The 26,069-nt window shown below is 50.0% G+C and overlaps 1 protein-coding gene across 1 annotated transcript in view; it reads right to left on the bottom strand.

The window, feature by feature from the left end:
* The window catches only part of LOC147736751 (NXPE family member 1-like), a 191,318-nt gene that overhangs the window by 46,304 nt on the left and 118,945 nt on the right, over positions 1–26,069 (bottom strand). The window contains exon 4 of the mRNA XM_086953818.1: positions 7,114–7,175. Within this exon, the coding sequence (XP_086809944.1) occupies positions 7,114–7,175 (62 nt within the window). The remainder of the gene's footprint in view (positions 1–7,113; positions 7,176–26,069) is intronic.

Genomic DNA, 26,069 nt, shown 5'->3' with positions numbered 1-26,069 from the left:
TCCCTGGTTTTCACCAAGCACCAGTTTCCTTGGAAGAACCTGGTTCTGCAATTAAAACATTCCATACAATTGAAACTACTGCAATAGCTTACCATGAACCTCCAACGGAGCCAAAATGGATTGAGCGTGTGCCGCTACAAGATATTGTGCTGTATGAAAATCATTCTAATGCAGATTTTCAAATAAACAATCAGTTGTACAGACGCTCAACATTACAGATGGCTTCTTGCTTGCTGTCGGTTTTGAAACAGATGATTTTTACCATCAAGGTCTTATTTCTGGATTGTTACTGGAGTATTTCTCCTTTTGAAGTGGAATATCTTGCTGATTACTATTTTGCTCTTAATAAATGCGAACTATATTCCTGATAAAACGGTGCCATTTACTGTGGTCCAGGAATTGCAACCACATTCTTGTTCTCAAAGAGCACGTCAAGATCATAAGGCTGTGAACATCACTGAGGGGCAAATTAACAACAGATTGCAATAATTATCGCAATGCGCACTTAGCGCGTTTTCTCTTATCGCTGGTTTACATCACCGTGTTAGCGGCGTATTAGCAACGCTTTGCTGACAGGCAATGCCAAAACCAGCGATAGACGGGGATAAGCTCCATTAATGTTGGAATTCCAGCGATAATCATGCGGCGATAATGAACAGCTTGATGACAGTCATGTGTGGACTTAACCACCCAATCCAACTCCCATTCACAGGATGGTTAAGTCAGATTTGAAATAGGTGCTAGATTCCAGCGATAACCGCGCCTATCGCAGCTTTTTAGATCGCTTCGCGGGTCCCGGCCATGTTGCTTATAAGGCGCAGTTGTGCTAGCGACTTTCTGAATGCAGTTCATGTAGGGAGTGCCTACTATGCATATAATTAGCGATATTTATCGCTGTGTTTCAAGATAGGTTGCTATCGCAGGTTAACATGCGCTAATGCGTGTTAGCCTGGCCTTGTTGATAGTCCGTTAAAAAATGTGCCGCTTTAGCGCCAGAAAGGCTAAAGTCGCCATAACATGCTTGATAATATGTCCCCCAATATCCTATGCTGGACTGAATAGTTTGGGAAAAGTCCTCTATAAGGTTATACGGCAAATAGAACCAATTCACATACCATATGATTAAAAAGTGTCTTTAGATGATGTTATAATTACGGGTCGCTTTGTAGACGCATGGGACGTAGACGCTGTTGAACAGTTGCTGACTGATTTGCATTCATAAACTTCATTAGGCAGTGAAGATCCATATTTGAATGCTGAAATTCATCAGGGTTAATTTAGTTTCCCTCAATATGTTGATCTCTGCATACACGGAACGAGTAGTCTGCGAGAAATATATAATCAAACACAATGGGAGCATTGCAGAGATCCACCATAAATACCCCAAAATGTTTTTAGGAGAAATTCCCCTGTTTCAATAGTGATGATGGGTCAGACACGTCAGCTCTTCATCCTCAGAAACCTGAGAAACCCTGGAAAAATCTGATGACCAACTACAGGTTTGTATAATCTGCACGGTTCAGTGAATCGCTGACTGTCCACGGTTATCAATATTAGAATGATCATATAAACGAGAAAAGCATTTGGGGTACCACATGTTTACAAGTTAATGGTATGGATGCTTTATGTCAAGCATGCATGATACACAGAGAAATTGTTTCTGATCAAACCCATCCAGCAGACCACCTGCCTCAGTGGAGATTTGAAAACACTGCCTATTCCAGAAGGAAATTCATCACAGCTTTCAGTTTAGCATTGGTAAGAAAATATGACTGAAAATGACTTGAATGAAATGATTCAGAATGGAACCTATACATTGGCTGTATTTGATTCTAATAGAGTTGCCACGTGGCCTTTAGATGCTGATGTTTCCATGAACATGAACAGGTTTTTTCAAAAGCTCCCGGTCATTTAGCAAATCAGCCAGACCCCAAGTATCCTGGATAAACTCTCACAACAGTCTCCATATTGGTTTTGGGCAAACGTTGCCAGCAAAGCAAGCCCCTTCCAGCTGCTGAGAATGAGCATCTGGCCACAATTCATTAGGAAATGGATTTTAATGATTTTCTCCTGAGTTCACATCCAGTGAAAACCAAACATCTTATGATGCCCTTATTAAAGAAGAGAGCGGGATTATTCAGAAAGAGAAGCCGCAGAAAGGATTAGACCAGCAGATCGATAAGTAATACAGATCACATTCAAAGTTATTGACACTGGCTTCTAAACACTCAAAATGAGTGAACATTATCAGAACTATAACGTCATCTACCCTTCACCTTCTGAAAGAAAATTAAAATATTTTGCCACAAGGATAAGCCTTGATGCGAGCTCTGAGACACATGTGGGCATTACAAGCTGGAATCTAGCAAAGTGTCTCAGCAGCTCATGAACAGCGCCAGGTTTGGACCCTTTCATCTGACCTTCACCCAAACAATGACGGCTCAGAAAGAGGCGCCCTGAGCTCCTTGAAGCACTGAGACCGCCCCGCTGCCTGTGATGGAAGACCCGTGATCACAGGGTTCCTGCATGGGGTAAACCCCACCATTCACAGGCCATTATTTATGAGGCCTTGCGTCAGTTTTGCGCCGCCGGTGCGTCACTTTTTGTGACGCACTAGCGGCGTACAAAATGCACCTTGTTGCGCCATATTTAAAAAGTGACGCATCTAGGTAAATGTAAATGTAAATGTACATGTATTTATATAGCGCAAATCACTCACATCGCAGGCATCTATGCGCTTGCTTAGGGAACCCGTCCTGTTATTCCCCTGTGAGATAGCCCCACCAGGGTATCCACACAAGGTGAAAGCCAGGCATCCCGCCGCGAGGGGCCGTTGTGGAGATTAAGCAAGCTATTGCCCAGAGTCGCAGAGTGTGAACCCGTGAGTTGAGTAGGCACCGGAGTGAGAATTATCGAGTCCGTGGAATTATTGAGCCCAACCCCCGTCGAGGCGGGGAATTGAACCCTGGTCCAGGGCCGATCTCAGCTTCCGGGTCTGCCGCCTCTAACCCCTGAGCCACACTTCTCCACTAAGATAGATGCATCACTTTTTAAACTCCTGCGCCACATTATACCTGGGTCAGGTATAATGTATGCAGAGGGGGCGTTCCCCCGCAAAAAGCCTCGTAATAGTGACGCAGTGAAATCTATGAGATTTCACTGCGTCACTTTTAGGACGCTGTTGCGTCAAAATCTTGCGCCTGCCTCACAGTAGGCGTAAGACTGACGCAAGCCCTTTCTCAAGGGGCTTTCCCCATGTGAAAGGACGCATTGCTGGAGTTGCGTCACTTTTGTGACACACTCCAGCAATGCGTCACTTTTGCGCTTACAGATGAGTCAGAAATACTGACGTATCTGTAAGTCCTTGCGACATGATGCGTCATACATTAAATATGACGCATCATTGGTGTCGCAAGGAGTGCGCAGTGAAAAGTGACGCATCGCTGTTTTCACGCAGTGATGCGTCACTTTTCATTAATGAGGCCCACAGTGTTTCCTTCCTGTGACTGTCGGAAGCGCGGACCTCTGGGCTGCTTCGAAAACAAGATCAGGCCACAAATAAGACCGGTTTCTGGTGCAGGAGTCATTTTAGAACCGTCTGCTTGGAGATGACCTTGGAAAGGTCACGCATCGCAGACCTCTGCATGAAAGAGCGGCCGGGACTGGTCGGAGCGCAGGGAGCAGCGGGGTCGTGAGGGAAGGGGCGGGGGGCAAAACATCGAATCCTCTTCTTCTAGACTGTTCTGGAAAATGTATAATTCCCTTTTCGCTGCCATGGTTTGACCCAAGATGCGTGGGTTCTCAGAGCCATTTTTATCCAATTCCAGCTCTGGAAATAAGCAACAGAGTAACACTTCGGCATCCAGTGAGAATTGGCTGATTTAATATTAAAATCCTTTACAGTGATGACATTGAATGAAAGGAGCGGGAGGCAGTCAGAGGTCTTGACCTGCGGGTCCCATGTTTCAGTGAACATTCATCAGGTTTCTCTGAGCCACAATCAAGCTTCTCAACCAACCAAGACCGGACATTGTCACCATCAATTGTCGACAAACAGCCGAGGTAGGACTCTGGGGCATATTAGCAACAAATAGCGATAATTATCACTAAATGTGCTTAGCGCATTTCTTTTTATCGCCGGACATTATCGCAGAGATGACGTGCTATTAGCAACGTTTATCTCTAATGCGATAAAATATCCGGCGTTAGCGGCTCAATGCATGAATATTGCTGGAAATCCAGCGATATTCAGGCATTATCGCTAATAGGACTTAACCTGAATATCCACCTCCCACTGGATATACAGGTTAAGTCATGGTCTGAGCAGGCGTTAGGTTCTAGTGATAATCGTGCTTAACACGATTTTTTTTACCGCTACGCCTGCCATGCTGATAGGCGATAGCTGTGTTAGCGGCTGCATTCAGTCGCTAACAGGTTGGGTACGCCCACTTTGCATGTCATTAGCGATAAATATCGCTGACATGCAAAGCGGGCCCCAAACTTGTAGCTATCGCCTCAAAGCTGTCTCTATTTGCTGTTAGTGACAGCTTGCTAATAGGGCGATAAAAATATCGCTGCTTTAGCGGGAAAAAGTCCAGCTAAAGCTGCGATATTGCCCTTGCTAATATGCCCCTTTGACATTTAATCTGGCAGCCATTCCGGCGTGAACCGCAGCCGATAGACACGTCACTCAATATGCTCAGTTAAGGAGCTACTTCGAACTCGTGATTTAAAAACAATTAAACACAGTCAGTGAGGCGTTCCCAAAGTTTGCTTCCTGTACGACAAGGTCCCAGCAGGGACACAAGAGCAGCCTGGTGGACCCACATCTGCAGCAGAGGGGCCTGCTGGGTGGAGCTGTGTGTCCAGGGCAGCCCTGGGGGGTCTGACACTCACAGGAGCTGTGCATTGATTGATTGATTGGGACTGATTTCAGGGGCAGCCCCGAGGTCCATCCATGGAGACCATTTGAGCTGTGCAGCCAGCGACCCTTGCTTAGCCGTCTGGAGTTCAAAGGCACTGGACACTCACAGGAGCTGCAGGACAGCTGCAGCAGTGAATCCACAGAGCCCAGAGGAGCTGTGCAAGGAGTCTGCAGCTCATAGAAGCAGAATCAGTGATGCTGAGGTCATGGCGCTCACCCCTGCCCCCAGGTGAGCTGTGCAGGGAGTCTGCAGCTCATAGAAGCAGCATCAGTGATGCTGAGGTCATGGGGTGACTCCCTGCCCCCCAACGAGTATGGAGGACTCTCCTTCGCTCATACCACTACATCAGAGCACAGGGACCAGTAGGAAGGGTGAAGATGGAATGGCCAAGTATCCACCCTCCAGGGCCTCCCTGGACAACATTGCAATTCCTTCTGAGAAAGAGTTCACTCAAGTAGCCCTTAGCATCTCCTCGGGATCACCGCTGGATCCTCTGCCCCACAAAATTGTGAAGGCATTCGGGTCCGAATTCTTTCCTATTCTTCGACAGCTATGTGGTCAATCCCTCAGTACAGCCACTTTACCGGTTAGATGGAAGCAGGCCGTTATCACACCTCTTCTGAAGAAACCAACTCTTGACCATAGCTGCTACAAGAACTATCGACCAATTTCGCTCCTGCCCTATCCAATTAAGATCACGGAACGCCTGGTTAGCAAGTCCCTGTCCCTCTTTCTGGAGACGAATAACATTCTAGAGGAGGAACAGTTTGGGTTTAGACCAGCCCATGGGACTGAGTCAAAACTGGTGATGGTACTGGACAACCTATGAATGAGGGCGGACAGGGGCGAGTCAGCAATTCTAATCCTGCTGGACCTGTCCGCCGCATTCGATACAGTGAACCACAACATTCTGCTGACAAGGCTGGAGACCCTTGGAGTGAAAAGAATGGTGCTTAACTGGCTACGGTTGTATCTGTCCGACAGGTGGCAGGCAGTGGCACTCCCTACGTACCAATCTGAATTTGCCAAAGTTCCACACGGGGTTCCACAGGGATCTTCCATCAATCCCATTCTGTTTAATGCTTACATGCAATCCCTGTTGGGTATCATCAAGGCTTATGACATCAGCGTGATCAACTACGCTGATGACACACAGCTAATGATCTCCCTTAATGGTGCTCAGGCGGATACATTACATAGCTTGGAATGCGAGGTCTCCGGAAGCTGCTACCTTTTCTACCGATACAGGCAAGAACAACTGTAGACAGGAGTACCATCCTCAGCCGCCTGGACTACTGCAACGCCTTGTTATTTTTATTGTTATTGTTAACTGGGACTTATATAGCGCCAAATCACTGTCAGGTCTCTAGGCGCTTGTTACTGGAATCACCTGGCTATCTGATTACCAGACTACAGAGTATCCAGGCAGCAGCAGCTAAGCTGGCACTCTCACGAGCCCGCAGATCCTCTACATCTCTAGCGTTGGCTGACCTGCACTGGCTCCCAGTGCCTCAGAGGATCATTTTCGAGTCCCTATGCACCGTCTTCAAAGCAGTACATGGTCAGGACCCTAAGTCACTCCAGGAAAAGTTCCAGTGGTACGAGCCCACACGGGCCCTCCTCTCCTCTTCCACTAACCTTGTCAGAATACCTAGGATTAGAAAAGCGACCCAGGGTGGCAGAGCTTTTAGCGTAGCAGCGGCCCGCCTCTATAACAGCCTTCCAATTGAAATCAGAAAAATCAGCGAAGCAGTATCAGTGATGCTGAGGTCATGGGGCTCCTCCTTGGCCCCAGGTGAGCTGTGCAGGGAGTCTGCAGCTCATAGAAGCAGTATCAGTGATGCTGAAGTAATGGGGTTTCTCACCGCCCCCTAGGTGAGCTGTGTGGGGACTGTTGTTCTGTCTTAGAGCCTCAACCGTTGCCTTCTGTGTTCCAATGTCAGCAGCACATATTCAGACATGCCATAAACCACTGGAGGCAATGTAATTCAATGTAACACCGACTAAATAACTCATTACATTTACTCAAATGCCAAATACAACTGTTCATTCACTCATTCATTCACTGATTCATTCATTCACATCAGAGCTCTCTCTTTTAGCCTCGCATTCCTCCCTCACATCACTGGTGAGATAAATGTATCAAATACTTACAGCTGCTCAAGAAGTTTTTAGAAAGAAGACTCACTTGAGCACTTCAGAACACTGAGGTCTTGTAAGCCGTGAGGGATCACTGCCCGGATACGAGACCTGGAAAGTTAGAGAAAAGAATGATTACTATGAACATGAGAGGCCTCAAAGCATGGAAAGGATGGCTCAGCAAGCTCTGGGGGGGTTGCATGTCACACCACAAAGCATGGAAAGGATGGCTCAGCGAGGTCTGGGGGGTTGCATGTCACACCTCAAAGCATGGAAAGGATGGCTCAGCGAGGTCTGGGGGCATGTCATACCTCAAAGCATGGGAAGGATGGCTCAGCGAGTTCTGGGGGGGGGGGTATGTCACACCTCAAAGCATGGAAAGGATGGCTCAGCGAGCTCTGGGGGGCATGTCACACCTCAAAGCATGGAAAGGATGGCTCAGCGAGGTCTGGGGGGGCATGTCACACCTCAAAGCATGGAAAGGATGGCTCAGCCAGCTCTGGGGGGGCATGTCACACCTCAAAGCATGGAAAGGATGGCTCAGCGAGCTCTGGGGGGGTGCATGTCACACCTCAAAGCATGGAAAGGATGGCTCAGCGAGGTCTGGGGGGGTATGTCACACCTCAAAGCATGAAAAGGATGGCTCAGCGAGGTCTGGGGGGTTGCATGTCACACCTCAAAGCATGGAAAGGATGGCTCAGCGAGCTCTGGGGGGGTTGCATGTCACACCTCAAAGCATGGAAAGGATGCCTCAGTGAGCTCTGGGGGGCTTGCATGTCACACCTCAAAGCATGGAAAGGATGGCTCAGCGAGCTCTGGGGGGCTTGCATGTCACACTTCAAAGCATGGAAAGGATGGCTCAGCGAGGTCTGGGGGGGCATGCATGTCACACCTCAAAGCATGGAAAGGAAGACTCAGCGAGCTCTGGGGGGGCTTGCATGTCACACCTCAAAGCATGGAAAGGATGGCTCAGAGAGGTCTGGGGGGCTTGCATGTCACACCTCAAAGCATGGAAAGGATGGCTCAGCGAAGTCTGGGGGCATGTCACACCTCAAAGCATGAAAGGATGGCTCAGCGAGGTCTGGGGGGGGGGCATGTCACACCTCAAAGCATGGAAAGGAGGGCTCAGAGAGGTCTGGGGGGGTATGTCACACCTCAAAGCATGTAAAGGATGGCTCAGCGAGGTCTGGGGGAGTTGCATGTCACACCTCAAAGCATGGAAAGGATGGGTCAGCGAGCTCTGGGTGGGTGGGGGGGGGATATGTCACACCTCAAAGCATGGAAAGGATGGCTCAGCGAGGTCTGGGGGGCATGTCACACCTCAAAGCATGGAAAGGATGGCTCAGCGAGGTCTGGGGGGGTTGCATGTCACACCTCAAAGCATGGAAAGGATGGCTCAGCGAGGTCTGGGGGGGGCATGTCACACCTCAAAGCATGGAAAGGATGGCTCAGCGAGCTCTGGGGGCATGTCACACCTCAAAGCATGGAACAGATGGCTCAGAGAGGTCTGGGGGGGTATGTCACACCTCAAAGCATGGAAAGGATGGCTCAGCGAGGTCTGGGGGGCATGCATGTCACACCTCAAAGCATGGAAAGGATGACTCAGCGAGCTCTGGGGGGGCATGTCACACCTCAAAGCATGGAAAGGATGGTTCAGCGAGCTCTGGGGGGCATGTCACACCTCAAAGCATGGAAAGGATGGCTCAGCGAGGTCTGGGGGGCTTGCGTGTCACACCTTAAAGCATGGAAAGGATGGCTCAGCGAGGTCTGGGGGGCTTGCGTGTCACACCTTAAAGCATGGAAAGGATGGCTCAGTGAGGTCTGGGGGGGCTTGTATGTCACACCTCAAAGCATGGAAAGGATGGCTCAGTAAGCTCTGGGGGGCAGGCATGTCACACCTCAAAGCATGGAAAGGATGGCTCAGCAAGGTCTGGGGGGCTTGCGTGTCACACCTCAAAGCATGGAAAGGATGCCTCAGTGAGCTCTGGGGGGCTGGCATGTCACACCTCAAAGCATGGAAAGGATGGCTCAGCAAGGTCTGGGGGGCTTGCGTGTCACACCTCAAAGCATGGGAAGGATGGCTCAGTGAGCTCTGGGGGGCTGGCATGTCACACCTCAAAGCATGGAAAGGATGGCTCAGCGAGCTCTGGGGGGCATGTCACACCTCAAAGCATGGAAAGGATGGCTCAGCGAGGTCTGGGGGGCTTGCGTGTCACACCTCAAAGCATGGAAAGGATGGCTCAGCGAGGTCTGGGGGGGTTGCATGTCACACCTCAAAGCATGGAAAGGATGGTTCAGAGAGGTCTGGGGGGCATGTCAGACCTCAAAGCATGGAAAAATTGGTTCAGCGAGTTCTGGGGGGCATGTCACACCTCAAAGCATAGAAAGGATGGCTCAGCGAGCTCTGGGAGGCATGTCACACCTCAAAGCATAGAAAGGATGGCTCAGCGAGCTCTGGGAGGCATATCACACCTCAAAGCATAGAAAGGATGGCTCAGCGAGCTCTGGGGGCATGTCACACCTCCAAGCATCGAAAGGATGGCTCAGCAAGGTCTGGGGGCATGTCACACCTCAAAGCATGGAAAGGATGGCTCAGCGAGGTCTGGGGGGGCATGTCACACCTCAAAGCATGGAAAGGATGGCTCAGCGAGGTCTGGGGGGGCATGTCACACCTCAAAGCATGGAAAGGATGGCACAGCGAGGTCTGGGGGGGCGTGCATGTCACACCTCAAAGCTTGGAAAGGATGGCTCAGCAAGCTCTGGGGGCATGTCACACCTCAAAGCATGGAAAATGGCTCAGCGAGGTCTGGGGGGGCATGTCACACCTCAAAGCATGGAAAGGATGGCTCAGCGAGGTCTTAGGGGCGTGCATGTCACACCTCAAAGCTTGGAAAGGATGGCTCAGCGAGCTCTGGGGGCATGTCACACCTCAAAGCATGGAAAATGGCTCAGCGATGTCTGGGGCGGTTGCATGTCACACCTCAAAGCATGGAAAGGATGGTTCAGAGAGGTCTGGGGGGCATGTCAGACCTCAAAGCATGGAAAGGATGGTTCAGCGAGTTCTGGGGGGCATGTCACACCTCAAAGCATAGAAAGGATGGCTCAGCGAGCTCTGGGAGGCATGTCACACCTCAAAGCATAGAAAGGATGGCTCAGCGAGCTCTGGGAGGCATGTCACACCTCAAAGCATAGAAAGGATGGCTCAGCGAGCTCTGGGGGCATGTCACACCTCCAAGCATCGAAAGGATGGCTCAGCAAGGTCTGGGGGCATGTCACACCTCAAAGCATGGAAAGGATGGCTCAGCGAGGTCTGGGGGGGGCATGTCACACCTCAAAGCATGGAAAGGATGGCTCAGCGAGGTCTGGGGGGGCATGTCACACCTCAAAGCATGGAAAGGATGGCACAGCGAGGTCTGGGGGGGTTGCATGTCACACCTCAAAGCATGGAAAGGATGGCTCAGCGAGGTCTTGGGGGGCGTGCATGTCACACCTCAAAGCTTGGAAAGGATGGCTCAGCGAGCTCTGGGGGCATGTCACACCTCAAAGCATGGAAAATGGCTCAGCGAGGTCTGGGGGGGCATGTCACACCTCAAAGCATGGAAAGGATGGCTCAGCGAGCTCTGGGGGCATGTCACACCTCAAAGCATGGAAAGGATGGCTCAGCAAGGTCTGGGGGCATGTCACACCTCAAAGCATGGAAAGGATGGCTCAGCGAGGTCTGGGGGGCATGTCACACCTCAAAGCATGGAAAGGATGGCTCAGCGAGGTCTGGGGGGGGCATGTCACACCTCAAAGCATGGAAAGGATGGCTCAGCGAGGTCTGGGGGGGCATGTCACACCTCAAAGCATGGAAAGGATGGCACAGCGAGGTCTGGGGGGGTTGCATGTCACACCTCAAAGCATGGAAAGGATGGCTCAGCGAGGTCTTGGGGGGCGTGCATGTCACACCTCAAAGCTTGGAAAGGATGGCTCAGCGAGCTCTGGGGGCATGTCACACCTCAAAGCATGGAAAATGGCTCAGCGAGGTCTGGGGGGGCATGTCACACCTCAAAGCATGGAAAGGATGGCTCAGCGAGCTCTGGGGGCATGTCACACCTCAAAGCATGGAAAGGATGGCTCAGCAAGGTCTGGGGGCATGTCACACCTCAAAGCATGGAAAGGATGGCTCAGCGAGGTCTGGGGGGCATGTCACACCTCAAAGCATGGAAAGGATGGCTCAGCGAGGTCTGGGGGTGGCATGTCACACCTCAAAGCATGGAAAGGATGGCACAGCGAGGTCTGGGGGGCTGCATGTCACACCTCAAAGCATGGAAAGAATGGCTCAGCGAGGTCTTGGGGGGGCGTGCATGTCACACCTCAAAGCTTGGAAAGGATGGCTCAGCGAGCTCTGGGGGCATGTCACACCTCAAAGCATGGAAAATGGCTCAGCGAGGTCTGGGGGGGCATGTCACACCTCAAAGCATGGAAAGGATGGCTCAGCGAGGTCTGGGGGCATGTCACACCTCAAAGCATGGAAAGGATGGCTCAGAGAGGTCTGGGGGGCTTGCATGTCACACCTCAAAGCATGGAAAGGATGGCTCAGAGAGGTCTGGGGGGCTTGCATGTCACACCTCAAAGCATGGAAAGTTTGGCTCAGCGAGCTCTGGGGGGCTTGCATGTCACACCTCAAAGCATGGAAAATGGCTCAGCGAGGTCTGGGGGGGCATGTCACACCTCAAAGCATGGAAAGGATGGCTCAGCGAGGTCTGGGGGGGTTGCATGTCACACCTCAAAGCATGTAAAGGATGGCTAAGCGAGGTCGGGGGGGGCGTTGCATGTCACACCTCAAAGCATGGAAAGGATGGCTCAGCGAGGTCTGGGGGGGCATGTCACACCTCAAAGCATGGAAAGGATGGCTCAGCGAGGTCTGGGGGGCATATCACACCTCAAAGCATGGAAAGGATGGCTCAGCGAGGTCTGGGGGGGCATGCATGTCACACCTCAAAGCCTGGAAAGAATGGCTCATCGAGGTCTGGGGGGTTGCATGTCACACCTGAAAGCATGGAAAGGATGGCTCAGCGAGCTCTGGGAGGCATGTCACACCACAAAGCATGAAAAGGATGGCTCAGCGAGCTATGGGGGGGGTATGTCACACCTCAAAGCATGGAAAGGATGGCTCAGCGAGGTCTGGGGGGTTGCATGTCACACCTCAAAGCATGGAAAGGATGGCTCATCGAGCTCTGGGAGGCATGTCACACCACAAAGCATGGAAAGGATGGCTCAGCGAGCTATGGGGAGGATATGTCACACCTCAAAGCATGGAAAGGATGGATCAGCGAGGTCTGGGGGCATGTCACACCTCAAAGCATGGAAAGGATGGCTCAGCGAGCTCTGGGAGGCATGTCACACCACAAAGCATGGAAAGGATGGCTCAGCGAGCTACGGGGGGGGTATGTCACACCTCAAAGCATGGAAAGGATGGCTCAGCGAGGTCTGGGGGCATGTCACACCTCAAAGCATGGAAAGGATGGCTCAGCGAGGTCTGGGGGGGTTGCATGTCACACCTCAAAGCATGGAAAGGATGGCTCAGCGAGGTCTGGGGGGCATGTCACACCTCAAAGCATGGAAAGGATGGCTCAGCGAGCTCTGGGGGGCATGTCACACCTCAAAGCATGGAAAGGATGGCTCAGCGAGCTCTGGGAGGCATGTCACACCTCAAAGCATGGAAAGGATGGCTCAGCGAGCTCTGGGGGGGGGCATGTCACACCTCAAAGCATGGAAAGGATGGCTCAGCGAGGTCTGGGGGCATGTCACACCTCAAAGCATGGAAAGGATGGCTCAGCGAGCTCTGGGGGCATGTCACGCCTCAAAGCATGGAAAGGATGGCTCAGCGAGGTCTGGGGGCATGTCACACCTCAAAGCATGGAAAGGATGGCTCAGCGAGGTCTGGGGGGGGTATGTCACACCTCAAAGCATGGAAAGGATGGCTCAGCGAGCTCTGGGGGGGCATGTCACACCTCAAAGCATGGAAAGGATGGCTCAGCGAGCTCTGGGGGGCTTGCGTGTCACACCTCAAAGCATGGAAAGGATGGCTCAACGAGCTCTGGGAGGCATGTCACACCTCAAAGCATGGAAAGGATGGCTCAACGAGCTCTGGGGGGGCATGTCACACCTCAAAGCATGGAAAGGATGGCTCAGCGAGCTCTGGGGGGCTTGCGTGTCACACCTCAAAGCATGGAAAGGATGGCTCAACGAGTTCTGGGAGGCATGTCACACCTCAAGGCATGGAAAGGATGGCTCAGCGAGGTCTGGGGGGGCATGTCACACCTCAAAGCATGGAAAGGATGGCTCAGAGAGGTCTGGGGGGCTTGTGTGTCACACCTCAAAGCATGGAAAGGATGGCTCAACGAGCTCTGGGAGGCATGTCACACCTCAAAGCATGGAAAGGATGGCTCAGCGAGGTCTGGGGGGCTTGCGTGTCACACCTCAAAGCATGGAAAGGAGGGCTCAGCGAGGTCTGGGGGGCTTGCGTGTCACACCTCAAAGCATGGAAAGGATGGCTCAGCGAGGTCTGGGGGGGCATGTCACACCTCAAAGCATGGAAAGGATGGCTCAGCAAGCTCTGGGGGGCTTGCATGTCACACCTCAAAGCATGGAAAGGATGGCTCAGCGAGGTCTGGGGGGGCTTGCATGTCACAACTCAAAGCACTCTAGTAAACTCAGCCTTTACTGCTCCTGATGTCATTGCATTGGTTAACAGTAACACCTGAGGGTGCAGCCCTTAGAATCAGGTGACTGAGTGCAGAGTAATTGTAAGCTCAGGCAAAAGGGAAATTGGCCAGGGACCCACCTCCCAAGAGGCTCCTGTTGAAGAAATGTCTCTCTTTATCTCTTCTGTGTCTCTTGATTACAGCCTTTCTCAGCCTGCTGCTGCTTCTTATTTTGTCTCTCTCTATCCAGCATGAATCACCACTCTCCACCTTTATGTCTTTCTTTCTCTACCTCGCCTACTTGCTGCTCTATCATCACTCCTTTCTTATACTCCATTACCCTCGCCCGCCACCTCTCACTCTCCTTCTCTATCTTTCTCTGATTTGTACTGTTGCAGCAAGAAGACGTGTTGGATGGGCGTGGCATGGCACCCCTCAAAATTGCCACAGTCTGGCACAGTCAATCTGCCTAAAAGTAGGTACTGGCACAGTTTGCGGAGTTGGGCTCCGCGAAACTCCGTGAAGTTGCACAAAAACTCAATGTAGAGTTTCGCTTGCGGGCAGAGTTTTCTGGCGCACCCATTCACGTTGTGATGGAAACGGGGTGTGCTTTCTTGATGTCCAAATCTCACACAAACAGCGCCCCACGGTTCTCTTGTGCGTCCTTGCGTTCCAAATCACACGTAAATGGCACCGCTCGGTCCATATGGGCGTGACCATCTTGTTCTTCCGCTCTCTGTTATGGTGCTGGCCCTAAATGTTAATCTCACTTTTATCTCTTTATTCTTCACCCTTTGAAATGTATCTACCCCTCATGTTTATTTTTTATGTTAGTGTGTGTCTTTGTGTTTTTGTATTTTACATTTTAGGGAAATTTCTTTCATGTTTTTCATGACTTTCTGTATTTTGCTATTTCTCCTTACTTTCTTCTTCTTTCCTTTTCCTTTTTTTTCTAACCCTTCCAGCGCCATGACGGAGGGAGGACAGTCACATTTGTGGGCAGCCTTCCAGGTGTGCATTCCTGGGCAATCTTTTGTGAGGAGGAGGTGGCAGCACTCGCTTTTTTGTGCAGCGTCACATCCCTTTATGCTGTTAGCAGACTGCAGGACCAACAGCGGATACCCACTGGGGGAGCGTTGGCTGCGCTGTGGGCGGGTGCGCCAGTGCATGAAGTGTGCCAGCCAGGTTCAGCGGACCGTCCAGAAGCTGACGCACCGCTTGCCACATATCCTGGAACACGAACAGGACCTGTTCAACCTACTAGGTGTTGAGATTTTGGGGCTTGTAAGTAATAATTATTTGCTGTGTTTGTGTTCTACAAAGCTAAACAAATTCTGAATATCATGCTGCTCACACTCAGAGGGAAGATACCTTTAGTTTACTTTGGAATATTATAATGGGATCCAGTTTCTAGTTTCTGATGGGCAGGGTCACAGCAGCACTCCCTAATCATACTCATCATTGGCGCTCACTTTGGCTGATTAAGTAAGAAGCATTGCAGACTGTCCTCCCGTCACCATAGTGAATCAGTGATAACAATGAGTCGGCGTTCTCTCTGTGACTTTGTTAATGTAGTCTGTACAGTCCCGAGGTAACAGTTTTTTTTTATATTATCCATTTCTTACATCTGCACCGAAGGGCAAGAAGAGGGATGTTGTTGAGGGTGTGGGAGAAGCTGGTCAGGAGGCGCAGACCACCAGCGACGCTGCTGAGGGCTCTTCTAACCCTAGTGAACCCTAATATTTATTTATTATTTTCCTTATCCTGGGTTTTGTTATGATTGTTGTGGGCTTAGGGTAGAATCTTGGGGTACATTGGAATGTTGGCACTGGGTTCCAGGATCAGAGATTCTACCTGGAGGCTGGTGTTGCTGGTGAGAAATACCGCTTCTCTGACACCTTTACCTGCCATCTTCCTTCCATGGCAACGAGAATGGGGTACAAACTCACTTGTGCAAAGTACAATGGATCCGCCTTTTGCTTCATTCCTGCTATCCCTGCATGAACTTTTTTCCTTTATATTATATGTTTTCTTTTGGTAGCTGACTTTTTCCGGCCTCCAGTCACTTAGTTATCTTCGGCTTTGCTGGTTATCTTTCCCTTTCTCTTACATGTATCTTATCTCACTGTAAGAGTAAGGCTAGGAATAACACATTTGTTGGTACTCTACTATCTACCACGAAGACTGAAAGCCCACGTAAGCTTGCATTATAAATAATCTTCACTATGTATGTCTGCTGAGAAGGCTTCCTCATCCCTGCTCATTCTGCAACAGTCGAGTTCACGAGAGAGTGGCCATGGTCTCATAGACCCCCCCCCATGTTGTGTGCTGTCTCATTCATTGTCATTTGTACGGTTTATCAGCAGTTTCCCATGACAGTGCAGCAAGGCTGGAAAAAAGTATGAGGTCCCACTCCCAGTGCATTTACCAACCTACAACACAGTCTTTCAATGAGCATTAACCCCTGCCTGGCTTGAATAATATTGTGTGAACCAACCCAATGCCCAGAGTGATATACGATACTGCAGTGGTAACCGAGCTGTAGTGCAGTATTGCTGTTGTATTTTTTGACTGAAAAAATAAAGGGTGGCATATCTGGCATCTAAAATATTTATTTTGGCCACAGAGACCACCAGTGACGCCGGCTCCAGTGCAGCTGAAGGAGGCGATTCAGTTGGAGGGGGAGAGGTGGAGGTTGGGACGGGCACTGGTAAGTCACATAATTGCTTAATGACAATGATACTCACTACCTCCCAGGGTGTCGTCAACTCGTGATCGTGATCCCCCCCAGCTTTGTCAGCTGCGGTGGTAGTTGAGTTATGTTGGCCTCTTCTATCTGCACCTCACCAAAAGCTCAAACAACGAGCGTTGGCGGCTTGAGGGAAACGTGAAATAAAGAAGGTTGAAAGAAAGGTAAATGGTATATTGGAGAAAGGGTGGGTGGGTGAAAGCGTGCATGGATGGATAAAGGGATGGATGGGCAAAAGGATGACTGGAAGAAAGGGTGGATATTGAATGGATGGATAACACTTTGGAAATGTTGGTGAAAGACTGGATGAGGTAAAGTAAAGCTTAATCCTGGTGGCTATTGGTGAATTAGAATGAAAGGATGAATGAATATTTGCATTGTTTTGGTGAAAAAGCAAGGCAGATCTTTCTACAGAGAGGGGTGCTCACCTACTTCACTTACTTTGTTTATGTAGGGTTGATGGAAGCTATGGTTCAAAGTGGGGGTATTTTGTATTTTATGTTCTGCTCTCTCGACTCACTGTGTTTGTTTGGTGAGCCAGAATATCCCACTCATCATTCATCACTACCCCTCCCCACCCATGGTATTTCGCTACCTGAGGTGCAGGGTGGTTCAATTTGTGATGTCACATGACTTTAGTAGTGTTGTTTGTGCAATGTGTGTCTCCTTCAGTTAATGCAGCATTTACAAAGTTTTGAGTGCATTGCAAACCGAACACGCAAGGGGTGTTTCCCTTCGCCCACTCAGTTACCTCATAGCACTATTTCCCTTTATTTTTCCGCAAGGTCTACTGTCCCAGTCTACCGGATAATTGGAAAATTGGTTCTTGGTATGTGCCACATTTCATTTTACCGCGTGAAGTGAAGTGAAACATAACCACAGTCTTCCTGCGTCCCTGGGGCCAAATGGGCAGAAAGCCCACTAAACACCAGAGATATGTTTATGGGCATGGCAGGGAGCGGCTCCTTAGGCAGGAGTGGCTCACCTGTTTTTATTTCATTCATAATCATTCATTTCAGCCACAAATGAATGAAAACTGTTTTAGCAGAGTAATCCACTTTGAAATAGGCACCTTTAAAGTGTCTGCAGCTCTACAGAAGCACAGCTCCAGTACTAACCTCGTAGGAAGGAGCTGTATTTATTCATGTAATTTTGTAATTAGACCTCTTTCAGGGAATCTAGGTTCCATGAGTTTATCCAAAGCAGTCTATGGCCAGCTATTGAAGCCCCAACCGATGCTGCGGCTGCCACAAGCTGCCAAATGTGACATCCGAGATTCATTTGAATACCAGTTTCATGCTTGCTAGAATATTAGTGGGGGGTTTTCATTTCCTATAGGCAGTCAAATAGTGTTAGAATTGGGATCCCTGGCTGGCCAGGGCTTGCGCCAAAGTCAGTCAGAGACCACCACTCCTAAGTCAGGGCAAAGGAGTTACACGCCAAGATAACCCCTGCTCACCCTCTAGGTAACGTGGCGCGAGCAGCAAGGCTAAACTTGGAGGCGGTGTGAGTTAAGTATTTGCGCAAGCGCCCCAGCAACAACACCCAAGACCCACCACAAAGGAAACTCCACACAAGATTATATATAAAAATAGCCTTTGTATTATACCAAAACACATTACATAAAACACACTGTTAGAAGGGGCGATCCCAGAGGCCAGGTTATGTCTACCCGACTCCTCCGTGACCCGCCTCTCCCACCAATAATGCCGAGCCTTATGAGAGATCTCCACCGGGGAAGACCTCAAGTAGCGAATCGTACACACGAGGACCACACTACACTTATGAACAGACACCACACCTTGGGTTTCATTATCAACTTCTTTATAATCACGTAGAAAGGATTATCACTCTATAAATACAACGATCAAGGGATCGTAAAAAGTCACAAGTCTTCAGGGAGGGGGTGGCGGGACAGTCTTAGTCTCATAGGCCAGTACGTAGCATACCCTGCACACAGCTCTCAATCCTCGAGCCGGGGGGATACGGAAGATGGTTGGCGCACTGGTGATCCTACTCACTTGGAGATGTTTCCACTCGTGTTGGTAGCGTCGATAGTCCAGCCGGACTAGAATGTTCCTCAAGGAGCGACGGAGTCAGCAGGGCTCACTCTCGAGGAAGTTCTGGGGGAGCCGCGACCATTTCAGCAGGGCTCAGAAGGTTCGGTGTAGGTCTTCATATCAGCAGGGCTTCCTTGTCCAAGATACAACTGCCCGCTAGTTCAGGGGCGGGCCTTGATATAGTCCAGTGGCCCTTTGATGTCCGGACCCTCGCAGGCGGAGGTCCGAGGCTTTGGGGGCAGCCCGTGGATGAAGTCCGGCGGTTGGTCCTTTGATCCTTTTGAGGATGCGAATTCCCAGATGCCAGCAGGTCTGGAGCCAGCACTTAGGGGAAACCAGAGGTGCGATCGAAACTGGCCCCCAGGGGTAGAACAGAGGTGTGATCGAAACCAGTCTCTCAGGGGAGGCCGGAGGTGCCATCGAAACTCCTTGTCTTCTCTCACTAGGGTGGCCCTCACCCTCCCAACGGGGGCTGGCGCGTCTGGAGCCTAAGATGTGCTCGGGCTGGGGTCACGTTAGGCCCACGGAGTCAGGGACCTCGGGAAGGGAAAATGGCTGCCAGTGGCCCTATGGGGCCTTGAGGGTTCGGGGCGCGCAGGGCTGGGAAGGTGGCCTGGGACAGGCCGAGACTGGTCATTGGCGTTTGGACGGACAGGGGCAGGACGACCAGGGGTTTCTAGGTACAGGGCTGGGCTGACGGGGAGCTAAGTAGCGGGGGGAACCGCGCCACGAGGCCAGGTCCAACACACACACTTTACAATGTGCCAACAGGCACGGGCAGAATTTACAGGGGATATGTACAAGACAGGGCCACATGGACCACTGTCAGGAATAGGCACTTTTAGAACTTAGTACTGGGTAGAATTAGCACTTAGAACATAGAATATAAATCACTGTAGCACAAAATAGAACATAAAGCATACAACCAGTAACTACTGGTAACCAGGTAAGTACCACCTACGCAACCCTAACCACCCTAGGAACAGGTCACACAGGGAACCAGGACCTCACTAGCACCACCTGTACTAGCAAGAACAACCACCTAAGTATCACAATACCTGTAGGGGTATAAGCACATAACACATGTGCATAACATACATTCAGAGGTGTAAGGAACAAGGCACATGATGCATAAACAACACATTCAGAGGTGCAGGGAAGGAAAACACATGATGCCTAAAAACATTCAGAGGTGTAAGGAAAAGAACACAATTGCGCAAAATTCACATTAGCCACATCCTGTGGCAGTCCCTAGGACAACTGGCCTCTCTAGGGCTGGGACGCCCTGTGTCCCAGTGTCAAGGGTGCCTAAATGTGGCAGCTGCCCACGAAGGGCTGGGCAGCTGTGTGGCAATGATGGGGGCCAACGTGGGAGCCTCACAGGCTGTGAAACGACAACTTGGGCAGGGAGCCTCTCTGGGCTCTGAAATAAAGATGTGCCCCTTGAGCCCTCGTAGGCTCTGGATACAAAACGGCCCCCACCGTTGGAGTCCCTTTCCTGGGGACTCGAAGTAAAATTGGGGCACCTAGAGCCTCTCAGGGCTCGTGAAATGAATGTGGCCCCTGGCTTGAGCTTCTCGGGGCTCTTCAAAATTAGACGCCTGCTTGGCTGGAGTCCCCCTCCTAGGGACTCAAGAAGGACAATGGCCCCTGGAGCCCTCGTGGGCTTCGTACAAGAATGTGGCCGTGGGGGTCCCGCCCTCGTGGGTGTGCAACCACCAGAAATGCCCCATAAGCCCTCCCAGGGCTCGTATCACCAACAATGCTCCCGGAGCCCTCCGTGGGCTCTGTAAAAATGCCCCCGAACAATGGAGTCCCTCCTTTAAGGGACTCGAAATACAGATGACGACCCCCAGCACCGGAGACACGGAGCAGCACTCACCGGGACTCTGGAGGGCAGGGGCTCCTCCTCAGCGCGGCTCCTTTGCAGTGTCTCCCGGGGCTCCGTCTGCTGGCGGCATGCTGGGCGCTCTTGGCGGAGACTCCTTGCTACCTGCGGGCCTCTCCCTGCACTACGGGAGCCCCTCCTGTGCCGGCAAACCTCTGTCTTTCCCGGAGACACTCCTAGGCTTCCCCAGACCGGGGGAAGCGGAAGGGAGACTCCCCGGTCCCGCCCTCGTCCGGGCGTCTTCTCTGGTTTTGCCTGGCTTCCTGCCTCGGGTGTCCGCCAATGACAGCGCGGCCCGAGCATGGAGGCGGGCACTTCCGGGTCGCACTAGGCAGCAGCCCGGCAACGTTTCAAAATTCTCCTGGGCTGCGGCGGTGAATACGTTGGTCCCTCTAATTTAACTATAAGGCGAGGTGGGCACTCGCTCGGGCCAAACACAGCGCAACGTCCCTGGCAGGGTGAGCACCTGCCAGGGGACGTTAAAATCGGCGTGTGCAGCCGCAAAAGGAAAAGTAAAGAGCTCCCAGCACTGGGGTGAAGGCACAGCGCTCTCAAGCGCTATAAGACAAGTATAGCGCTCCCAGGCGCTATAAGCCCAGCAAGATTCCAGCAAAGTTCCTAGGTAGGCAGGGGGGCAAGGCTGGGCACAGAGCCAGCTCACTGGGTCTCCAGGCAGGGAGACAATCCAAGTGGCGGTCCTCCTGCCCAGCAACAGCAGCAGCCCCCTCAGGATCCTGGAAGAGAACAAATTGTAAGGGGACACAGCCCCTTCTTATACTGTACAATCCTTTGTCTGTAGGTGCAGGGTGTGGGAGAACCCTTGATGGCTCAAGCACCCCTTTCATTCACTAGGGAGGCTAGGGTCGTTAGACGCACCACAGGGGGCGGAGCCAGCAGTGTGTGGGGAAAGCCCAGCCCCATTCAGGAACCAGGTGCAGCCCCTCCCTCACATCAGCATGCTAATCTCTCCATTCACCACCGGGGCAGACCCACACAGACTTCCTGGAGCCAGGCTCACCAGCCAGCTCCAGCCAACCACACGCCAGGCACATTTTACACTAATATGCCATCTACTAGAAGTGGCACTTCCGCACAAGACGCAATCATGCCACATACATCATTGCGAAGCATTCAATCACTTGAGTTTACACATACCAAACTCGAGCATGCACACCTCACGCCTCAGGAACTACCAGGGACACAGACATTCCCATGCATTCCTATGGGAGGGCATGCCAACCTTACTCCACGCGCTCCACTTTCCACTGGGACACAGTGAAAGTGCGCACAACCCAAAAAATCACCATCACCAGGTCACCATTAAAAGCAAAAAGTTTAGGGGTGAACCTGCCAGAAGGGCCAAGTCCAACATATAGGTATTGAAAGTGTTTAAGTAACACTTGGGCGTGGCATATGCTTCAATGAAAAATTAGAAGCAACATCAGACCTATTAAGCGAAGCTTCCACAACATTGGGCAGGTTGGAATTCTCTGATAAAAGCTTAGATGCCGTTGACATTGAAACCAAAATAATGTTAACATTCTGTGTTTGAGTCCTGCACACCCCAGAATATTTCCTATTAGGATGGTTCACGCAGACGGCCAAAAACAAAACGACTGGGAGATTTCAGGACATGGCACATCTCTTGGCCAAATGAGAGATAGCCAGAAACTGGAAGTCACCGGGGGGCATAGAATTCCTTCCTGGAAAAGAGAGTTGAAGAAATGGGGGGGCGGAAGTCAGACTGCTATTTAGGGAGCTAACCAAGGGGTAGGGAAGATAGACAGGGCCAGAGCTTCGGAGAATATAGTCAGTGCACTGGCAGTAGATGAGCCAGACAATGATGAGGCAGCCTCCCTACCACCAGAGCAGGAACTGAATAGACGAGAACACCAAGAACAAGGCTGACAAGGGTACTAAGAGACTAAGACAACTACTGACGGCTAAGAACCCATGAATTTCCAGAGATTAGGCTGAGCACACATAGGCGCAACTCAAGGGGGGTGGGGGAAAGTTTTTTTTAGTGCTCATGTTAATAAATGTACCGAGATTGCTAATGGCATGTCCTGTGTAATAGACTGGAAGTACAGAGGACATATGACTGTGACTAGTTTCATTGAAAATCAATAACATTTGGTTGTAAAAAAAAACCTTAGGAGTTTGAAGAAAATCTCTTTCAAAATCTCTGACCTAATATCTCTTGTTCGAGAATCGCAGAATGTCAGAATTATCTGGATCTTTCCACTGTTTATATAAAATTTCCTTTGACATCGTGGAGAATCTCAGTTCACCTGCATCATGACTCATATATTGTAAATAAAACCCCTCTTCCTTTCGGTCTTTGCCTTGAAAACCCAGGGTTTCTCTGATGGAGAACAATAATTATCGCAACAGAGAGCCTTACATATATTTACACTTTTGGTCCTTTTAAAAATCATCCATCATCTTGCTCTTTAGAGCTCTTTCTCTGGGTTCGGCCATTGCAGAATCAACCTCCTTTTTAGGTCGAGCCCAGAGTGCGCCGCACTGCGAGTCTTGTTATACTGGAATATGGAATGGAAGCCACGCCCACTCTCAGCCCATATTTGTCATTGCCCTTCATAAATGCTGGCTTCTGATTCGTAAATAGGCTTGTTAGTCCCTCCTTAGTACCGCCTTGTCTTCATTTGTAACCTTACCTTGACGAATGGCCTTTTTACTTCAGTTGTTACAGATTTTGGGGTAAGGGGGTATGGGGAGATGCAGAGCAGGAATAGTAACTTTTGCAGGCTGAGACTGGAATTTCTAAGATGGAGGGACGCTCCAGCCTTATCCCCTCCGACAAAAAGGCTTGTGACTTTAGGATGGAATCACCCTCTCATTTTTATCAGGAGATCTGAGGGAAAGCTGGGTGTTAGGAAATTTGTGGATCCTCGTGGATTCCAGAACTTTCCCACACAGAACTTTGAAAAAAAGTGATTGTTTCAGCTAAATTTGAGGTTTGCAGGGGATTCTGGGTAGGAAAATGTTTAGGGACCCATGCAAGCCATACCTCGCTGGACTCCCCCGGGTGTCTAGTTTTACAAAATGTGTGGGTTTGGTAGTTTTCGAAGATGGCCACCGAGCCCGGGGCCAAAAACCCAGTTGACCCCTCTTGCAAAACCAGGTTGTTTTGTGATAGGTCATTTTGATGTCTCTTCAACACGTTTTTAGGCCCTCGCCTGTCACGGATACTTGACCCACCCACACGAGTAAGGCATCATTTTTATTGGGAGACCTGGGGGAACTCTGGGTGGTAGGAAATTTGTGGATCCACGTAGATTCCAGAACTGGGCCGTTTCCTGTGGTGGGCTCTAGGCCTACCCACACATGAGAGGTATCATTTTTCTCAGAAGACTTTTGGGAATGCGGGTTGGGTGGAATTATGTGGATCCACGCAGATTCCAGAACTTTTCACCAGGGAAATGTGAGGAAAATGTGGCTTTTTTGATACATTTTGAGCTCCTGCTTTATTTTATCTATTAGTGCTTCCTGTTGAAGCTAACTTAGTAACTATTTTAGGATGGCGCTGGCAGCTTGCCGGCGCCATCCTAAAATAGTTACAACTTCAAGCTTGAAGGCTTGAACTTTTGCCCCCCGAATCCGCCGCTCGCGGATTCGCGGATTTTCGGTAAATTCGCGGGAGTTCGCGGATTGCGGATTTACCGAAAATCCGCGAAATCCGCGAGCGGAACGGATTTTGCGCTCACACTTAGGTACCACGCCTAAACGCCTTGGATCCGATTCCAGTGATCAATGAATCTTTACTAGATCCGCGTTAGGAATGGAGGAAAGAAAGACAATAGTAAATCAGGCGTCCCAGTGGATGCGGAATGCCATTTATACAATGGAGGATATTTGGAGTACTATGAAAGATTTCGAACCGGTTGCTCAGCAACTGGCTTTAGAAAATATGGCGATTCGATTAATTTCGCTCTGGAAACAGTGTTTTGGGGAAGGGATCGCTCCTCAAATATTGAGGGATATAAGAGAACGAGCCCATAAGTTTCAGTTGCAGGCTGATGAAGTGTATCAGAATGTAGCGGTTCTGTTACAATATCGAGAACGAATGCATCGGAAATGTGCCGATTGGGAACACAGAATCCTATTAGGGAGGCACACCCTCTTTTCTTTCCCAAATTAGCTGAAATAAAAGACGATGGGGGCACCGTCACTAGAGCAAGGGTAGACGCAAGGCTCCAGGAACAATGGGTTTACACCCCTTAGAAGCGAAGTGAGGTACTCACATTAAAAGCTCAGCTTCCTGATCCCCGTAAGAATCCCACAGCTTATTATAAGGAATTGGCAAAGGCTGCCAATTCCACTATTATGACAGTCCCCAACATTGAGTTATTTTTCGGTCTTCTGATCCCGGTTGATATCTGGAGGCAGATACATGATACAGATCATGCCCCCGAGTTAGGGGGAACCTGGGATCAGCTGAAGAATTGGGATAAGGAACAAAAACCTGGTGAGAAACCTCGAGATGAAATTTTAGCGTTGCCGGGTAAAATCATCACATTTATGCAGACCCTCCTCCCTCCTAAGAAAATAGATTGGGATAAATTAACGGCTTGTAAACAAAAAAAGGATGAAAGTGTGTCTGACTTTTTTACCAGGTTTGAGAAAACGTTCATATATTTTAGTGGACAAGATTTGTCCACAGATGGAGGGATTTGATTGTTTGTGAACAGATTCGTTACAAATCTGCTCCCGTAAATCATGTCTCGCCACCAAGCAGCAGAAAGTACTTGGACTACGGCCACCCCGTCCGTGATCCTCAGTATGGCTCAATACTATGAGCACAGAGAGAACGAGAGTAAGGAAAAAACTGAAAAGAAAACGAAGGATTTATTGGATACTGGAGCAATGAATAGTTCTGTTGCTCATACCATGGTCGCAGGGGCTGCTCTGTCTGGCCAAAATAATGTATCAGTGGGATTCTCTGGAATACCTGTGGTAAGCCCCGTTTCTAAGCCCTTGCCTTTTACTGTTGGTCCTATTTCTATACAGTCACCCTTTCTGTTGACATCCAACTGCGGTGAGAACCTTTTGGGATTGGATATTTTAAAGAAGTTACATGCACAAATTTATTGTTCGCCCGATGGAGTGTATTTGACCATGCAGAAACCTTCCCCGTCAGACACACACTACTTTGCAAAAACTGAACGTCTTCCTCCCGAATTTTCTACGATTCCTCAGACCCTGTGGGCTATTGGAGACACTGATGTTGGCCTGTTAAGAATAGCCCCAGTGTCCATTACTTTGAAACCTAATGCACAGCTGCCTCGCATTCCTCGGTATAAAATTTCACCAGAAGGTGAACGAGCTCTGTTGCACATTATTCGGGACTTTATTCAAAAGGGGGTGGTAGAAGAAACAGCAGCAAATACATGTAACAGCCCAATTTTACCGATTTTGAAGAAAGCACCAGTTGATGGTGCTCCAGATTATAAGAATACATATCGTTTTGTGATTGACCTCCCAGAGGTTAATAAAATATTGGTCCCACAGTATCCGGTGGTACCCGATATAACTGCTATTTTGACCATAATTCCTCCCACGGCCCAGTACTTTTCTTTAATTGATCTGAAGAATGCC

The sequence above is a fragment of the Lissotriton vulgaris genome, chromosome 1_2, assembly GCF_964263255.1.
Source record: "Lissotriton vulgaris chromosome 1_2, aLisVul1.2, whole genome shotgun sequence".
NCBI classification, from domain to species: Eukaryota; Metazoa; Chordata; class Amphibia; order Caudata; family Salamandridae; genus Lissotriton; species Lissotriton vulgaris.
This window is presented reverse-complemented; position numbering and strand designations above follow the sequence as displayed.